This window comes from Sceloporus undulatus, chromosome 1 (genome assembly GCF_019175285.1).
Source record: "Sceloporus undulatus isolate JIND9_A2432 ecotype Alabama chromosome 1, SceUnd_v1.1, whole genome shotgun sequence".
In the NCBI taxonomy this organism is placed as follows: domain Eukaryota; kingdom Metazoa; phylum Chordata; class Lepidosauria; order Squamata; family Phrynosomatidae; genus Sceloporus; species Sceloporus undulatus.
The window spans coordinates 29,180,831-29,199,488 of record NC_056522.1 but is presented as its reverse complement, the minus strand read 5'-3'; the positions used below and the strand labels follow the sequence as shown (position 1 = coordinate 29,199,488).

At 42.4% G+C, this 18,658-nt stretch overlaps 1 protein-coding gene across 3 annotated transcripts in view; it reads right to left on the bottom strand.

The window, feature by feature from the left end:
- LRPPRC (leucine rich pentatricopeptide repeat containing) overlaps positions 1 to 18,047 on the bottom strand; it is a 137,792-nt gene extending 119,745 nt beyond the window's left edge. Inside the window, exons 1-3 of one of the 3 annotated variants that reach the window (XM_042456309.1) lie at positions 17,850 to 18,047; positions 14,433 to 14,438; positions 3,615 to 3,817 (exon numbers count right to left, since the gene is read on the bottom strand). In XM_042456309.1, coding sequence (XP_042312243.1) covers positions 3,615 to 3,817; positions 14,433 to 14,438; positions 17,850 to 17,995 — 355 coding nt within the window. In that variant the 5' untranslated portion in view covers positions 17,996 to 18,047. Of the gene's footprint in view, positions 1 to 3,614; positions 3,821 to 14,432; positions 14,439 to 17,849 lie in introns of all 3 variants that reach the window. The other 2 variants (XM_042456320.1, XM_042456329.1) reach the window with 2 other exon arrangements.
- Between the last annotated feature and the right edge of the window lie 611 nt (positions 18,048 to 18,658).

Genomic DNA, 18,658 nt, shown 5'->3' with positions numbered 1-18,658 from the left:
AAGAAAAGAGTAGGCGGCAGGAGCGGAGAAGCCAAGGATAGAAGGTTAAGGAGCAGAGATGTAAAAAATCTGGAGAAATATTGAAAATACACACCACATATCACAACATCCATAATCTGTCACCACTAACTATACAGGCTAGGGATTAAGGGAATGAGTTTCAATCATAGAATCATAGAGTTGGAAGAGACCACAAGGGCCATCCAGTCCAACCCCCTGCCATGCAGGAATTCCCAATCAAAGCATCCCCAACAGATGGCCATCCAGCCTCTGTTTAAAGACTTCTAAGGAAGGAGACTCCACCACACTCCGAGGGAGTGTGTTCCACTGTTGATCTTTGTGCTCTATGTTTACCAACAGAAATTTTGGAATCATGGAAAAAGCTTGTACATAATATTTTCTCTTCTGAAATGAGTGAAATACTTTGGCAAAGTTTTATTCATTGAAACTGTGTAGCATAAAGATTTTTTGTGTAGAACAATTTACAGTGCAAAAGAATTATACCTCTTGTATATACTGTAGAATCTGCTGTTTTCAATACTGTTAACAGTTAAACACTATGTTTGTTGTACCTGTGCAAAATAATATGGTTTGTTTTGTTTACTACAAAAGCTGTGGTTTCTAGGTTTCATTTCTCCCATTTCCTAGTACTGCATATATTTTGAATTTTCCCAAATTCAAATTGTCAACACTTCAGGGAAGGGAAAGCTGTGTTCCACAGGTTCAAAATTTCTAGATATCTACAGTTCTAGGAAGAGAGGGAGGAATAATGAAGAAAACCCCTTTGGGATACTTAGGCCGGTTACAAACCGGCACTTTAGTGCATGACGAGCACACACTAGGGTTACAAAAGGGCGGTGCTTCTGCACCGCCCTAACCCTAGTGCGTGCCCGTCAGGCACAAAACGGCGGCGGCCCTTCCATACGGCCGCCGCCGTGAGGGCGGCACGGACGTGACGTCCTTGCTCCGCACCTTCAGACGGCTGCGCCCAGCGGACTAAAAGAGAAAGGGGCCAAGCGGCCCCTTTCTTCTTCTCCCCGCCGCCGCGGGGTGTCCTTGGGGCTTGAAGCCCCAGGGACACCCCTTTTCAGGCTGTGGGGAAGCAGCGTTTTGCTGCTTCCCCGCAGCCTGAAAAGCAGCAGATCGGGGCCTCAGCGGCTGCCGCTCTACACACTGAGGCCCCAATCCGGCAGGGAAAGGGGCGGGTGCAGACCACCTTAAATGGGCGGTCTATAACCCGCCTTAGATTGTGGAACAAGTTCATAGTAACTTCCCTATTTTTTGTGTAACGTGTGTAACATTATTGGCAGACACACAGATAAGCTTCTTTCAAATCGCCCCCCTCCCCCAAAAAATGTGTCACAGATGCTCTGAGGTATGTACAAGGGAGCTCCCAATTGAGATACAATGCAGCAATGACAGCCAGGGGAAGGGGGAAATCTTACAAAGGGAATCTGGAAAAGAAAGGAAAGGTACATGGGTGCCCAGAAACATCTCTTCAGGCGCATTCTAACTCAGAGTTTACAGCTAAGGATCACTAGATTTACATTGAAGATTCTGTTTAGACTTTGCCTTGCAAGAAAAGGCCAACTATCAGGATGGATACAACTGCTTTTGAAAGTTAAAAATGTGCATCACATTTAGAAGTGAGGGACAAGCAGGTGACCAGACACAAGCAATGTAACATGAAGCTATGCTAGAATTAAATGCTGTGAGCAGTGGTGCCAACAGTTCCATAATTCCATATCGTAATTGTACCTCTCTACTTAGAAACAACACAAATCTTCTGCTCACCTGTGGGAGTGCACCCAGAGAAGAAAGCAGGAATCCATTCAAGATCACTGAACAATTTGACAGTTTCTCACAGTACCAACATTCCTTATTTGAGTTTAAAAACAATCACATTGATTGATTGATCTTTTATAGAACACAGCTAAGAAACTCTTTTAAGCATTCCACAATGAAATTCAAGAGATAATAGATTTCTTATTAGTATTGCCTAAATCTGTCTGTCACTTTAATGCACGTAAGAACACACACAGTTGCATCCACTCAAGGGTAATATGTTGGGGACCATATACAATTAGCAAGCAGGGGCAGAGCCCTATCCACCCCCCTAATACACTCCAGTCATGCATGATTTGTGCCTTATTTTGTATATACACATTGTCATATGCCCAACAGAGGAATTGCTCCTCAGCCTCAGCCTACCATTGCTTCCTTTTCACACAAGACTACTCTCCAAGCATTTCCACCTTTACCGACTGGTACCTTGACATGGGCAGGGAGATGGATTTGCCTCATGCTGAGGCCCAGTTCAGGAGCCCTATTCCTGTAATTTATAGTAAGGAGGAAAAATCCCATTTATGTCAACAGAGGGGGCCTTTGCAATGCAAGTAATAGGTTCAAAGGCAAAGGACTGAAAATTCCCTACCGCGCACATTAGGGTCCTAATCAAAATGAGAGGCTGCACACATAAAATTTTAATGGCAACAATGCTATTCATAGGGTTGGAAGAGACCACAAGTGCCATCCAGTCCAACACCCTGCCATGAAGGAATACACGAAGCACTCGCAAGAGATGGTCATCCATCCTCTGTTTAAAAACCTCCAATGAAGGAGATTCCACTATAGTGCACCCTTCCCTTATGCGGGGGATCCGTTCCGGACACACACACCCTACGTAAAGGAAATACAACATATGTTGGAGCCTCACTGAAAACAATGGGGCTCATGCCCGCAGCGCAGCACAGGCGCCATTGCCTCTTCCAGCGCGTGGCTTTCAACGTAAACTGAAAGCCACATATGACGTGGGCGCTCTGTATACTCCAAGACAGCATATTCCAGTTTATGAATAGGAACTGTTTTATCATGGGAACAACAATTCTCAAAATCACATAGCAAAACTGCTATCTGCCATGAAGGCTGAGGAAATCTGGGAGATGGGTAAAAAAAACAACCCCAAACTCTTACAAAGCTCTGCCTCTATTTTACATCTGTTTTAAGGTACACCTCTGTTTTACACTTGAGTCCAAGTTCGTGTACTTATGCATTCTAGAAAAAGGTCTGAAGTCTGCCCATTCTTGCCATAGGACGCAATCTTCAAGTACTTAATTCTGTTAAATAATAGTGTTCTAAAGTTACTTCACATTTTCACAAGGGTTATTCAAGTAAACACAATTTAAGTTCATATTGCATTCATCAAATCATAGAATTGTAGAGTTGGAAGAGACCACAAGGGCCATCCACTAGACAAAGAGTAAATGAAGATGCTGCCTTTATTTCATGTTTTAAAACAGGGCACAAGATTAAATGGTATATACCTATATTCAGTGACAGCAGAACCCTGAGCTTTTTCTTCCCACTCCTGAAGCAACCCTCCATGGTACCAAAAACTTACTCAAATGGGATTCTCAGCCCTACAAAGCAGGTTTTTAAGATACATAGAGGGCTGTACAAAGGCAGGGGTGGCCAATTCTGGCAAAGGAAGAATTGCATATAGCACTGGATCCTGGCTGGTACACATTAATAATTCCGAAGAGTTTAACAAAAATCTAAGTGAGGTTGGTGCTGCTTAATAAAAACTGAAGTTCAGCAAGAAGGCAAGTCTCTACCTGTTCTGCATACATCATGAAATATTCTTAATAGAAGGCTTTTTGTTATGCGGCCAGTTCTTCTGACAGAATTATCCAGCTTATTCAAAGCCCAGTCAAAATGCTGTGCCTGTTTCATTCGAATGGCTGCAACTGGTTGCTCTTGATCATCTCCCTTTTCCTGGGTTGCAACTGTGAAGAGTCTCGTTTGATAAATCAGATGTCTGTCAACAAAAACAAACATTAATAATAATATTGTATAGCGTACTTATTATCTATTACAGTCTCTGCCCAACCTTTGCAAGAGTGAGAAGTACAGGAACTCATGAAAGTGGAAAACCCATGAATACCTCTAGCCCCCCCCCCCCAAGTATTTAACACACACAAAACACCAGTACTGGCCAAGGGGCTGTGTCTGCCCATGTGCACATTCTACTACTTACTTGCTCATTTGTTCGGCATGGGGGATGGGACAGGGTGGAAAGAGGGAGAAAGGGGACACCTGTCCAATCCCCTTGTCCATCCATCAAAGCATGGAGAGATGCATACCCTCCCTCCTCAAGTTCCCCCATCCCATCCCCTTTCCTCTTGCACCAGTGAACGAGAGAGGGAACATGTGCAAGGCCAGGCCCAGCCACTTGGTCAGTTTGGTTTCCCCCAGTGACATCGATATTATTGAAGTCCCTATTTAAAATGGTACAAAGCAGCAGCTGAGGCGGCAGCTAATTCAGTAATCCATGAATAATGAAATTTCCGAACGCTTAACCCACAAAACGTAACCCACAAAACTGCAGAGACAACTTTACAACAAACTACTAATGCAATCTTTTTATCCCAGTACTAAAATAAAGGAGGAAAAAAAACAAACAACAAAACCAAATTACACTGTGCACTGTTATTATCAATCATCTAGTCCACAACACATGGTGTAGGAAGAACTGGCATATGCTAGACACAAGCCGAGCTGCTAAGTAATACCTGAGAATTATGGCAACTGATGCTAACCTGGCTGTGGAGAGAAGGAAAATAGGAAGAGAACAAGGGGCCTGAAGTAAAGCAGACACTTTTGTCAATCATCTTCTCATTTGGACCTACTAAGTGTTCTGAACTATCCAAAGCCTATCCATGTCACTGTAACAAGAAACTACTATTGATCCTCATGTGCTTCTGAAACTATCTGAGGTGCCAGGGACTGGCACCATTTTTGTGCTCAGTGACTACAACTGGTTCTTTCTTTCCTGGAAACCCAGTGAACCAGCAGTCAATGGATCATGGATTGGCACTGGTCCACTACTCTGAGCTGCACTGCCTTAAAGCACTGTTGCTACTATTTAGGTTCCAGTTATTCAGAGTTCAATAACCAAGGAACTCTCATGTGCATGAGTCATAATTCTGCTTTTCCATACTGAAATCTGACATAGGTTTGTGCTCATGCATGAAAGAAAAGTCCTGCCACTAAGAAATTAGAATATAATAGATTACAAAATATATTTGGATAGATCACAAAATTTACCTCATGAGTCAAGTGTTAAGGAGTACAATCACTTTTTATACATCTTGAAAGGACAAATCATAATCTTTAAAGCCTTAACAGTTTAGGATCAGGGTGCTAGAAGGGTCCCCTCATAAAATGAGTTCAAATTCAGAGGCTCTGATTATCTCTGCCAAGTGAGGCAGAGTGGGTAGCTACTGGGAAAAGTCCATTATTGCTGGCAGCATCCTGACTTTAAAATTAAGTGTGTGTATGACTGTGTGTGCCTTCAAATATCTGTCAGTTTATAACAACCCCATGGACTTCACAGGGTTTTCTTAGACAAGAAATACTCAGAGGTGGTTTTGACGGTTCTTTCCTCTTGCCCACAGCACCAGGTATACTCTCCTCAAATAAGCTTGCTTGGTGTCTTCCTTGTGGTCTTTTCAATGTTAGGTATAGAATGTACTTCTCAGGCTTTAAAAAACTTTATCTAAGTTAAACTTCAGGGTTTTAGCACTTATGGAAGATGTACATCAGCAAATCCCAGAAGGGTTAGATTTTGCAGATCTGCATAGAGCTTCAAGTCACACAGACTGATCGGAGAGAAGGATGTAGCGTATTATAGGCATGCAATAGTTGCATGTAAGGAAGAAAAAATGCTTGTTCCAAGATACACTGACAGGCTTCTTCCATCAGCACAAAGGCCCAATTTGATTCTGATTTTTCACATTAAAATTTGTTTAAAATATTGGTGTTACCTGAAAGTTTTGTTATTGATAGGTTTTATTTCCTGCTGGAGTATTATACTGATTATTATTTTATGGTTCATAATTATATTTTAACTTTTTAATCACTATACATTGTTCAGATAATTTTATTATTAAGCAATATGTAAGTGTTCTTAGCAGACAGATGAAATGTTAAGATAACCCAAGGTATTTAGAATGAGCTAGGACATTCATTTTATATTTTTACCTGGGCTTTTCTCCAGTCAGCTCACATTTGTTTTATTTTACATAATTTCATTAATCCCAAAACAAACAAACAAACAAAAATAACACTCAAGAGAAAGAAGTCAGACAGAAGACACTTTTCATCACTGTAACTATTGGAGGACCCTGGAGTACAATTTTAGTAGAACACATACAAGGTCTCTGCAAATTAAATTGAAAAAATCAAGTTTTTTCAGCATGATTGCACTCACTGATTCAAAAAAGATGCACATATGAAGTATCTGAAAGTTCATCCTTGCATCAAACCCTTTATTTTGTAAAGAAGGGGTATTAATATATAGATTATAAATTTTACAAACTAGATTCAGATTATAAATAAGAGAAAAGAAACATTAGTCACTTAACTGATATTACAAATAATCTCTATAGACACATTAAAATACAAGAAGAAATAAAATACAAGAGAAAAAGCTGTCTGTTACCTTCAGTGGAAAAAGTTAACAGCTGTTTTTAATTTCATGAATCCTACAGAATTTCATATTCAAAAAGTACATATAAAGATAAAATCAATAAGAAAATGTAAAGTTAGCAAAAATCAAGGTTAAAAGATAAAACACCTTATTCTAACAAAACAAGTATAACAGGTGTTTCAAGTAGAAGGGGGTCATGTTATGGGTCATTTTAAATGTTTTTTTTTAAAAAAAATAGGATGTCTATGTATGAAGTCTGTATATGTCAATTTGTTGAGTGTAAGTGTGCATAATATATGTTGAAAAGCAAATAAAAAACAAACAAAAAAGTATATTACAGTGGAACCTTGTTATACGCTGGGGTTTGGTTCCAAGATCTCCCGTGTATAACAAAATCCGTGTATGCTCAAGTCCCATTACATATAATGACATAGCAATATGGTGTCCCTTATAAAAAATGGAAAATCAAGGTAAATTTATACTTTTTTGGAACATTTTCAAACCATGTATGCTTAAATCCGTGTATAAAAAATCTGTGTATAAGAAGGGCCGACTGTATAGCCAAAGTTATTTAGATATGAATTCAAGGAAAAGTTAGTGCTTTCTAATCCTGTTATTCCCGAGATATTTGGGGCTACAACTAACATCATCCCTAACCACTGGTAATGCTGATAGGAACTACAGTTTGAAGAGCATGTTGGGGAAGACTACCTTAAAGAATAAAAGGACACATTTGTACATGAAACCATAATTTAGCATTATGCAGTAAATCTTGGAGTCTGACATCCATTCACCCCCAGAGCAAATAGTTGGGATGCTTTTGCTTCTGTACTACATTACACACAAACAAAAATCCATCAGTGATACCTTTATTGGACAACCAAAATGCACAATACACTTACTGCAAGCTTTTAAAGCTCCACGGGCTTCTTCATCAGGCGAGATGTTACAAACCAAACAGGAGTTCTCTGCCTACAAAGAGGCCTGTGACCTCACTGGAATAGAGACATACAGTATTGGACTGCAAAAGAGGGGTCTCTGTTGAGATGCAAATGGACTTTAAATTTCCTGGACTTTGAAAATCTCCCTATTGCTGCATGGCCAGAAGGAGGAGGAGTCTGCTGGAAAAGCTATCCTCCCCAGCATACCATCTTTACTAAGGACTGAAACAACATTCAGGAATCTGACTCACATCTCCAATTGATTTTTCCCCTCCTGTTTGGTTTGTAACATCTTGTCTGATGAAGAAGCCCATGGAGCTTCAAAAGCTTGCAACAAATATATTGTGCATTTCGGCTGGCCAATAAAGGTATCACTGATGGATTTTTGTTTGTATTTGTTACATGTCCAACACAGAAACCCCTGCAAGTTTTCTACATTATACTGTACACAGTTTGTCATGTTGTCCAGACCTAACAAACTATGTCTAATGGTTAGTGGAAACAAGGCAACATCAAACCATTATTTATTTACTGTTTGTAAATAACTGCAACTCCCACAATACCACACCCAACAAGGCCACTACAGCTGCACTGGCTGGAAATTTCTGGGAACTGTAGTACAAAATTTTTTTTTCAAGATTTAAGGACAGAGTAAGGCCTTTGGAAATGTTTAGCAACTTGTAGACTTTAGTGCATATGCTAGTAATGGCAGCTCCCAGATTCACATGGAAAGCTCTTACTTTCTTGGCATCCAGAAAATATTTGAAAATGGTTTATAAGAGGCAGGTATGTGTAAGTAAGGAGTTGGAAACATTATGTTCCCCTCCCTTCAATCTCTCATTAGTTCTAAAGCCATTCATTAAACCAAGCAAATGCTGGATGCTTTTAATAAACTGTCATCTCATCCTTGTTTTAGACAATCAGCTTCACACAGGTTGAAACAGTCCTTAATTTGATGCACTAAAGCCTCCAAGAGAAGGTAAGCACCCATCAGAGTTGGAGACACTACACTCATCCTGTCTGAAAGGAACCATGGCCTCTGAGCCTTGCAGAACCATCCTCTGTTATGAAACATCGGGCCCGAACAAACAGGCCAAAATAAAGCTGCCCCAGGTCACTTGAGAGGTATGCTGTTTAAATGACACACACATCTTAAGAGGCCAGAAGCTGCACCAAAGCTGCGCTCCAGTCCTTAGGACTGAAGCGTGGCTTTGGCACAGCTTAGGACGCATGCATCATTTAAACAGCATACCTCCAAAGTGACCTGAAGCAGCTTTATTTTGGCCTGTCTGTTCGGGCCCATCATTATAGCCCTAAGGAGGGACTGCAAATAGCTCATGCTCTTTTCAGCACAGGGAGGTTTTTCACCCAGTGCTTCTCACTCAACAACTTACATTAAGCTGTTAAAAACTTTTTACTCTGTTTTACTATGCTTAGTGGTTAAGATGCCAATTCTGACGATCAGAAAATCAGAAGGTTGGCAGTTTGAGTCCCAAGTGCTGCATGATGGGATAAACTCCTGTCACTGGTCCCAGCTTCTACGAACCTAGCAGTTCGAAAGCACGCAAATGCAAGTAGATAAATAGATACCACTTTGGTGGGGAAGATAACAGTGTTTGGCACAGTCATGCTGATCATGTGACCACCAGAATACAACGCTGGCTCTTTGGCTTACTAACAGAGATGAACACCACCCCCTAAAGTTGGTTACGAGTAGACGTTCATGTTAAGGGACTACATTTACCTTTATTGTTACCCTTAATTAAAGCATGTGTAGTTTAAAATCTAATGATACAGTGCGCCTGTGTCATATGAAAGGCACGATATTAAGTGGCTCAGCTTATGCTGAAAGCCACATGACGGAAATGGCAACGGTTCCTGCACCATGCCACGGAACACGCACAAGCTCCATTATTTTCAATGGGGCTCAAGCATACGTGCTATTTGCCTTATGCAGGTGGTGGTGGTCCAGAACGGATCCCCCGCATAAGGCAAGGGACCACTGTATTTGGTTGCAACTTTTATTCTGCTTTCATTGAGTTATCACTATTATTGTATTACCTTCTGTTGTACACTCAAGTGAACTTCTTTTAGGCTACAGCTTTCACACACTGTAACTCAACTATCTGGGGTACTGTAGCAGTTGAAAGAATAAAAGTCTATAAAATTTTAAACTCCTTTGTGCATGTCAGAATGATTAACTCATTAACTCAGAATGATGATGGATGCAAATCTTGTGCACAACTGCTTGGGAAGAGCCCGCACTGAACACAGGGAGGTTTATTCAGAACAAACCTATGACTGTGTCATAATCTAGAACATATCTGTGTCAAGGCAGCATGCATTTTCTGGCCAAAATATCTGGAAATAAATCAGTTTTTTTAACTCCTGAAGGTACACATGAATTTCAGTGGCACACATTTAAGAAAAAGACCAGGTTTCTTCTCAATATACAGAGCATGAAGCTGATAATCTCCTTATCATGGAGTAATCTAATAAAGTATGAGTACCAGGACTCATTTATACTTTATTAGATTACTCCAGTGTTCAGTTATCAGCATCTCAAAAATCACCTTGTCTGACTATCGGTGGAAACAGACTGCAGAAATAATCCAGTTTTAAACCACTTTAACTTCCCTGGTTCAATGCTAGGGAATTGTGAGAACTGTAGTTTTGTAAGACATTTAGCCTTCTCTGTTAGAGAGCTCTGATGCTACAAAAACTACAGTTCGCAAAATTCCCTAGCACTGAGCCTGACCAGTTAAATAGGTTTCAAGATGGATTATTGATATTTGATGGATCATCCAGTCTTTAGGGTGAGCACAAACAATTATGTCTGCTGGAATTTTGTAAGCTCTTTGGCATTGTTTTCCTTTGCTTTGTCCTTTACATCATTTGTAATGTGCCCCTAAATTTTACTCATTTTAAGTATTTTAATCTGCCCTAATCCACCAACTGATGAGGGCAAATAATAAATAAATAAATGAATAAATAATATTATATTTCCTGCCTCTCCCTGCGGATCGAGGCGGGATTACAACTGATAAAATAAATACAAAATACAAATACAAAGATATAATCAATAAAATCCTGACATTATTAATAAAATTGCATGACAATCATAGAAAACATGGCAGTCATAATCAAAGGAGTGGAACATTTTATTTAATAAGGCTCCTATACAAGGTCGGGTGGGTAAGCTCACCGGAAGAGATCCGTCTTAAGTGCCTTCTTAAAAGCATCTAAGGTGGTAATAAGACAGATCTCTTCTGGTAGGCCATTCCACAGTTTAGGAGCAGCGGCAGTAAAAGTTCTATGGGAAGTCATTGTTAATCTAGTCATTTGGTATTCTAACAGATTCTTCCCAGATCTTCTGAGAGTGCGGGGCGGATTATGTAGTGAGAGGCGTTCCCGCAAGTAACCCGGGCCCAAGCGATATAGCGCTTTAAAGGTGATAACCAACACCTTATACTGCACCCAGAAGCTAATTGGCAGCCAGTGAAGTGATTTTAACACAGGTGTTATGTGGTCAGACTTAAGTGTACCAGTGACCAATCTGGCTGCCGCATTTTGTACCAATTGAAGCTTCCAAACTTGGTATAAGGGTAGCCCCACGTAGAGTGCATTACAGAAGTCTAAATGAGAGACTGAGTGCATGTTCTGCTGCTTCAAGGTCTTTTTGGTCCAGGTAAGAATGCAGTTGGCGTATTAACCAAAGTTGATACCAAGCACTCCTGGCTGTCACATCTATTTGAGATGACAACTGTAGGGACGAGTCCAGGAGCACTCCCAAACTGCAAACTTCATCCTTTAGGGGAAGTGTGACCCCATCCAGAACAGGTTGACAAATCTCCTTCCCTGGACTTGGGGTACCTATCGCGAGTACCCCTGTTTTCTCTGGATTCAGCTTAAGTTTGTTTTCCCACATCCAGCCCATTACTGACCCAAGGCAGGCATCCAAAGGAGAGATGCATCACAGCAGGCAATAGTTGGTTCCAAAAGGGGGTTCAGGGTGGGAGGCAATTGAGTTAACTCCTTAGCCGCCCTGAACAGGTCTGCTGGACGAAAACTTGCAGACACAATACGTGCAGCATATAATGAATTCTTTGCTGCATCTATTGTCACTCCATAGGAATCTAAAGTCTCTATGGCGTGTCTTCTCAGACAAAAGTTGATGTTTCCGCCAGTGGCGCTCTAGTCGTTGTGCAGTCCACTTTATTTACAAAGATTTTTCCGTGTACCATGGTTTACAATTTGAAGCAGGCTGGTAAGGACGCTCAGGAGCGATAGCGACTACAGCCCTGGTAAGCATTATTCCAGATATCAACCAAGGCTTTGACAGAATCGCCGACGTTCCCAACCATAAAATCCTCTAGGGGTTCCAGGAACTTATTCGTTTCCATCAGCCTTCAAGGGTGGACCATTCTAACAGGCCCTCCACCCCCAAGGGGGACATGGATAGTGGCCTTCAGTCCCACTTTGACCAGGAAATGATCCTTCCAGGACAGAGCAGAGGTGTAACAGTTACGGAACTTCTGGGAGCATGAATGCTGTCTCAACAGAATTCCTATCTACAAAAACTATGGAACAATATCCAGATGAAAACATTTTCAAGCCCTTAGCAGACTATCATGTTCAAACCACAAAGATCTCTGAGGTTACTGGGAGCATGAGGGTTTATGGGGAGGGAGGCTTATATGTGCACACACATCCGCATCACCCACACAGACATTTAAGTGATTGTCTGAACAGTGTTACTGTGGCATCCAAATGTAAGTACTTCCCCTCTGCTTAGGAGCAGAAAAAAATAGAGAATGGAGAGTACTGACATTTGAATTACACAATAAAACAAGGGTAGGGCAAATGGGCTCCAAGTCCTTTTCTGCAGGCCCCAAGTTCCCAACCACCCTCTGCAATATCAAAATATAGCTTGCCATAGGATGTGCAGGGTAAAAACTGCCACTGTTTCCACTGCAGAAGAGAAAATCTGTGGTCTGGTTAGCTGCTCCATAATTTTGGCCCCAAAACCTGCCGTCTGCCTTCCCCATCCTAGTGCCTCAATATGTGGTGGACCATAACTCCCATGATCCCCAGATAGCAAAATGCTAACCATTCAAGTTAAGCACAATGGGAGCGCAGCATCCCAATTCTGAGACCAGTTTGTCTAACATCCTTCTCTGTGTACACCAGTATGCAGCCTCAGCAATTCTCAACTGGGACATAATTCTAAGTAACAGCATACAGGTAGGAGCTGGAGACCAGGATTTAATTCCCCACTTGGCCATGGAAACTCACTAGGTAACTTTGGGTGAGTCACACACTCTCAGCTCCAGAAAACTCTGTGATAGGGCGAGTCAGAAACAACTTAAAGGCACACGAAAAGAATAGCATACAGGCAAGCAGGCAGGGCTGTTTCTAAAGCGAAGGCTGCTAACCCCAAACTAGGTAAATAATATCCAAAATCCAGAAAACAATGATATCTTTACTAGCCCAACCAAAATGCAAGGTATCACTGTTTTATGCATTTTGGATATTACAGTATTTGCTATATGGCCATTTCCCATCACTATGTATGGATGTGAGAGCTGGACAGTAAAAGAAGTGAATAGGAAGAAAATAAACTCTTTTGAGATGTGGTGCTGCAGAACAGTGCTGGGAATTTCATGGATGGCCAAAACGATCAATCAAGTGGGTCCTTGAACAGAGATCATGCCTGAAATCACCCTGGAAGACTAGATGACCAAATTGAGGCTGTCGTACTTTGGACACATCACGAGAAGAGATAACACACTAGAAAATACAATAATGCTAAGAAATGTAGAGGGCAGTAAAAAGAAAGAGACTGCACATACAAGATGGTTGGATTCAATCAGGGAGGCCACAGGTATGAGCCTGCAGGACTTAGGCAGGAGTGGGAATCTTGGAGAAGACTCATCTACAGGGTCACTATGAGGCAAGATCAGCTTGAGGGCAGTTAACAACAACATATGGTAGAATGGGAGAGCAAAGTAGTACTGTAATGTGTGTGTGTTGTGTGCCTCCAAGTCCTTTCCGACATGGCAAGCCTAAGGCAAACCTATCACTTTTCTTGGCAAAATTCTTCACAAGGGGTTTGCCATCCCCTGAAGATGAGTGAGTATGACTTGCCTAAAATCACCCAGTGGGTTTCTGTGGCCCAGTGGGGATTCAAACCCTGTTTCCAGAGTCCTAGTCTCAAACCACTACACCACACTGGCTCATTGGTCTATTTGAAAGACACCAGACTTCTGTTTCAAGGGATATGAAAGGACTGTCTTGTCTTTGAAAGGCTGCCCAGTTCTGTCCAGTGAAAAATAAAGATCAGGAACAAAGGAGAGTGGCAATGGTTTTGAAGCTGTCCATCCAGACATAGCACCTGGACAACAGACTAAGCAGTCACCGGCACCTGGTCACAGCCTTTCAACTATGGAAAAATGTATTATATTTCTGCTTGGTAACAGTCATGCCAACATTTTCATCTACAGCCTTTTATCATGTGCAGGTTTTTTTATGCAAACTTGTATGGAGCTGCCAGAATAAAACTTGTGGTGTTCCTACACCTGTAAAGGTGGTCTACAAGAGCAAATTGAGAGATAATGTAATCATGTGTTGCTTGTTACCTGGCTGTGTGACAAGCAATGCCAGCTATAGAACGTTCTCAAAGACATGTGAGTCTCACTATATTTGATAGTTCTGATGAGAAATTTGTACTCAGGAGAAGAAAGTGTAAGAACAGAATATGGAGAAACAGAATGGTTCCAACTGGCAAAGGGATCAGTCAAGGGTGCATTCTATCACCTTACTTGTTCGACTTAAATGCAGAAACCATCATACATAGGTTTAGACTTAGAAGAAGGAATGAAGATAGAAGGAAGGAACATCAACAATCTACGATATGTGGATGATACTGTATTAGTAGTGGAAACATCACAGGCTTGGAATTATTACTAAGAAAGGTCAAGGAAAAAAGTGTAAATGTAGGCCTGCTGCTAAACATAAACAAAAATAATGACCATGGACAACTTAGAGAATAAGGAAATTGAAATAACTAAAGATTTCTCATACCTCAGATCAAACATGAATCAGAATGGAGATTGCAATCAAGAAATAAAAAGAAGATTAGGAATCGGAAGGGCAGAGATGAAAGAACTAGACAAGATCTTAAACAGCAAAGATATACAAATGAACACAGAATCGTCCAGTCCATTGTATTCCCAATCACTAGATACGGATGTGAGAGCAGGACAGTGAAGAAAGTGGATGGAAAGAAAATCAACTGATTTGAGATGTGTTGCTGTTCAAGTGTGCTGAGTATACCATGGACAGCAAAAAAGACAAACAAATGGGTCCTGGAACAGATCAAGCCTGAATCCTTCCTGGAAGCCAAGATTATCAAATTGAGGCTGTCGTACTCATAAGAGCATGTGACCTGCCCAAGGTCACCCAGTGAGTTTACATGACCAAGCAGGGAATCGAACTCTAATCTCTAGAATCAATGCTCAGACCAATACATAGTTTACCATAAACTATATTGCATTCTGTTGATTACTGGATTAATTCTGATATAAGCAGTTCTTGGAAGAAGAGGAATAGAAATGGGGATGGGAGATGGACTCTCCTCCAAACAACCCAAACTGTTCCTTTCTTTGGTCAGGTTTCTGTACGGCTCTTTAGCTGCAAACCAGAATATAGTATTTCAACAGAGGCAAATATAAAGACAGGTATATGGCTGTGGCAGGCCAAATTGTCACACCATTTGAGATAAAAAAAGAAGCTCTGCCACCACAAGGGTTGCCAGATATCACGAGGTAGACCCCCTTTGCTGGTCCATAGGCAACACTAAAGCAAACTTTGTTGTTTTTGTGTGCTTTCAAGTCATTTTCAACTTATGCCCACCCTAAGGCAAAGCTATTTGTTCGGGGGGGGGGGTGCCATTGCCTTCCCCTGAAGATGAGAGCGTGTGACTTGCCCATGGTCACCCAGTGGGTTTTATGGCTGAGCTGGGAATTGAACCCTAATCTCCAGAGTCCAACACACAAACTACTACAGTTTACCTTAAATTGCATTCTGTTGATTGCTAGATAAACACTGAGATAAATTTTGTGGTTATACAAAACTCTGATATGAGTCTTCTCACACTCTATAAAGAGATTTGTTTTTGTTGTGTTATGTGCCTTCAAGTTATTTCCAATTTATGGTAACCTTAAGTCGAACCTATCAAGGGTTTTCCTGGCAAGATTTGTTCAGAGGAGGTTTGCCATTGCCATCCTCTCAGACGGAGATAGTGTGACTTGCCTAAGGTTACCCAAGAGTTTTCCATGGGACAGATTCCCACCTTGGCCATGTAAACCCACTGAGTGACTCTCTCTCAGTCTCAGGGAGAAGGCAATGGCAAAATCTCCTCTGATGAATTCTTGCCAAGAAAACCACAGGATCGCCATAAGTTGGAAACGACTTGAAGGCACACAGCAACAAAACCCCGAAGTCCAGAGGAGGGTGATACCACAATTAAAAAAGGAAGTTGACAACCTGGAGGATGTCCAAAGGAGAGCAACCAAAATGGTGAAGGGTCTGAAAACCATGGCTTATGAGAGGGAGCTGCATATGTTTAGCCTGGAGAAGAGAAGGTTAAGAGCTGGCAAACAAAAAGAGCTGATATGATAACCCTCTTTAAATATTTGAAGGGGTGACATATTGAGGATGGAGCAAGCTTGTTTTCTGGTGCTCCAGAGACTAGGACCCAGAGCAATGGATGCAAGCTACAGGGAAGAGAGTCCACCTCAACATTAGGAGGAACTTCCTGACAGTAAGGGCTGTTCGACAGTGGAACAAACTCCTTCCTCGGAGTGTAGTGGAGTCTCCATCTTTGGAGGTCTTTAAGCAGAGGCTGGATGGCCATCAGTCGGGGATGCTTTGACTGAGAGTTCCTGTATGGCAGGGGGTTGGACTGGATGGCCCTTGGGGTCTCGTCCAACTCTATGATAGATATACGTAATAGACACATACATTTGTTGTTGTGGACTGTGAAGTTGTTTTTGACTTAGGGACACCCTAAGGCAAACCTATCATGAGCAAGTTTCCTCAGAGACGGTTTGCCATGGCCACACCCTGAAGCTGAGGGCGAGTGATTTGCTCTCTGTCAGTGGGTTTCTGTGGCTGAGCAGGGATTCAATTTCTGGTCTCCAGAGTGGCAGTCCAACGCTCAAACCATTACAACACACCGCATAGATGTATACATACATACGGCACATACTTATGTATACACATTCAAACATATCACTACACCTCCGCTAAGGCTGATGATGCATTTTTTTCAGTGATGGCTGAGTGTGCATTGTCCGTGTGTGTGTGTGTGTGTGTGTAATGTACCCACCTGTCCTAACCACAAAAGAGGATGAGGTGCTGTAAAATGGAGAACATCACAGATGAAAAGGTCAAAAGACTCTGATAGATGTAAATTCATCTCCTTAGCACTGCTCAAAATGGGGGACCTTTCGGAAATTGAAATGGAGGCTGAAATGGAGGACATGTCTTGGAAAAAGAGCACCAAGTCTGATCATCCTGTGCATGTGCCTTCGCATCATTTTCATTTGGAGCGACCCTAAGGTTTTTTTGGCAAGATTTGCTCAGAAGAGGTTGGCCACTGACTTTTCCTGAATCACAGAATTGGAAGGACGCCAAGGGCCATCAGTCCAACCCCATTCTGCCATGCAGGAGCTCTCAATCAAAGCATCCCTGACAGATGGCCATCCAGCCTCCGTTTGAAGAACTCCAAGGAGGGAGACTCCACTACACTCCGAGGAAGGAGTTTGTTCCACTGTCGGACAGCCCTTACTGCCAGGAGGTTCCTCCTAATGTTGACGTGGAATTCCTTTTCCTGGAGCTTGCATCCATTGTTCCGGGTCCTGTTCTCTGGAGCAGCAGAAAACAAGCTTGCTCCCTCCTCAATATGACATCCCTTCAAATATTTAAACAGGGCCATCATATCTCCTCTTAACCTTCTCTTCTTCAGGCTAAACATCCCCAACTTCCTAAGTCGTTCCTCATAGTTTCCAGACCTTTCACCATTTTTGTCGCCCTCCTTTGGACACGCTCCAGTTTCTCAATGTCCTTTTTTAACTGTGGCACCCAGAACTGGACACAATATTCCAGGTGGGGCCTGACCAGAGCAGAATACAGTGGCACTATGACTTCCCTTGATCTAGACACTATACTTCTATTGATGAAGCCTAAAATCGCATTGGCCTTGTTAGCTGCCGCATCACACTGTTGACTCATGTTCAACTTGGACTCCCAGATCCCTCTCACATGGAGCCTCCTTATCCCAGGTGCCATCCTATATCTATGCATTTCTGATGACCTTCACCTCCTTCCTCGGTCTCCAGGCCAGGAACACTCACCTGCTGCTGCTGCTGGCTCTGAAAGCAACAGCCTGGAAAGGAGGAGAAGGGAGCCCAGCCGCGGAGGAGGAGAAGACGCCGCGTCCGCTTCCGAGGCGCAAAAGGCAGCAGCGGAGCCGCGAAGCACAGCGGAGGAGCCCGGCCATGACTCCCTTCACCTCAGGCACCGCCGCCAACAGAGACGCACGCGCCGGTCAAGGGGGAGCACGTGACTCAGGTTGGGCTCAACCATTTCATCCAGAGGGGGGGAGGCCAAGGTGGGCGGAGCATTGTTTCCCCTTCCTCCGACACAAAACCACTATATTTATTCTCTTTGTTTTTTAAAAACCCCAAAAGACAATTAAGTCTATCTCTTTTGTGCTTGGAAAGACGCCTGGAGTGAGTTTCTCCCCCTGATAATCAGAATGGTACAGTCCGCAAAAGGAGCGTGACGTCAGAGGCCGACTAAAAAATGAACCCGAAGCTAATTGGTCGAAACTGTCAACACTGGAGCACCACCCTGAAAGGGTTAAAAACTTAGGGATAGTTTTTCATCGGCCTCCTTTTCGGGGCTAACTCAGAGGCCTCCTGTTGGAGCATGCGCGGTAGAGTGTGGCGCCTGCGCGGGGAAGGAAAACGAGGATTCTGCCGCTGTTCTATTGGGATATACGCTGTCGAGCGTGGCGCGACTGCGACTGCGCGGCAGGGGAATGGGGATTGTGTCTGTCGGGCTTCCAGGCTGCCGTCGTTCTCGGGAAATATCGCGATAGTTGGGGGAAAATAATCAATTGTATTTAATTATTGGTATTTTTAATAAATAAACAAATAGA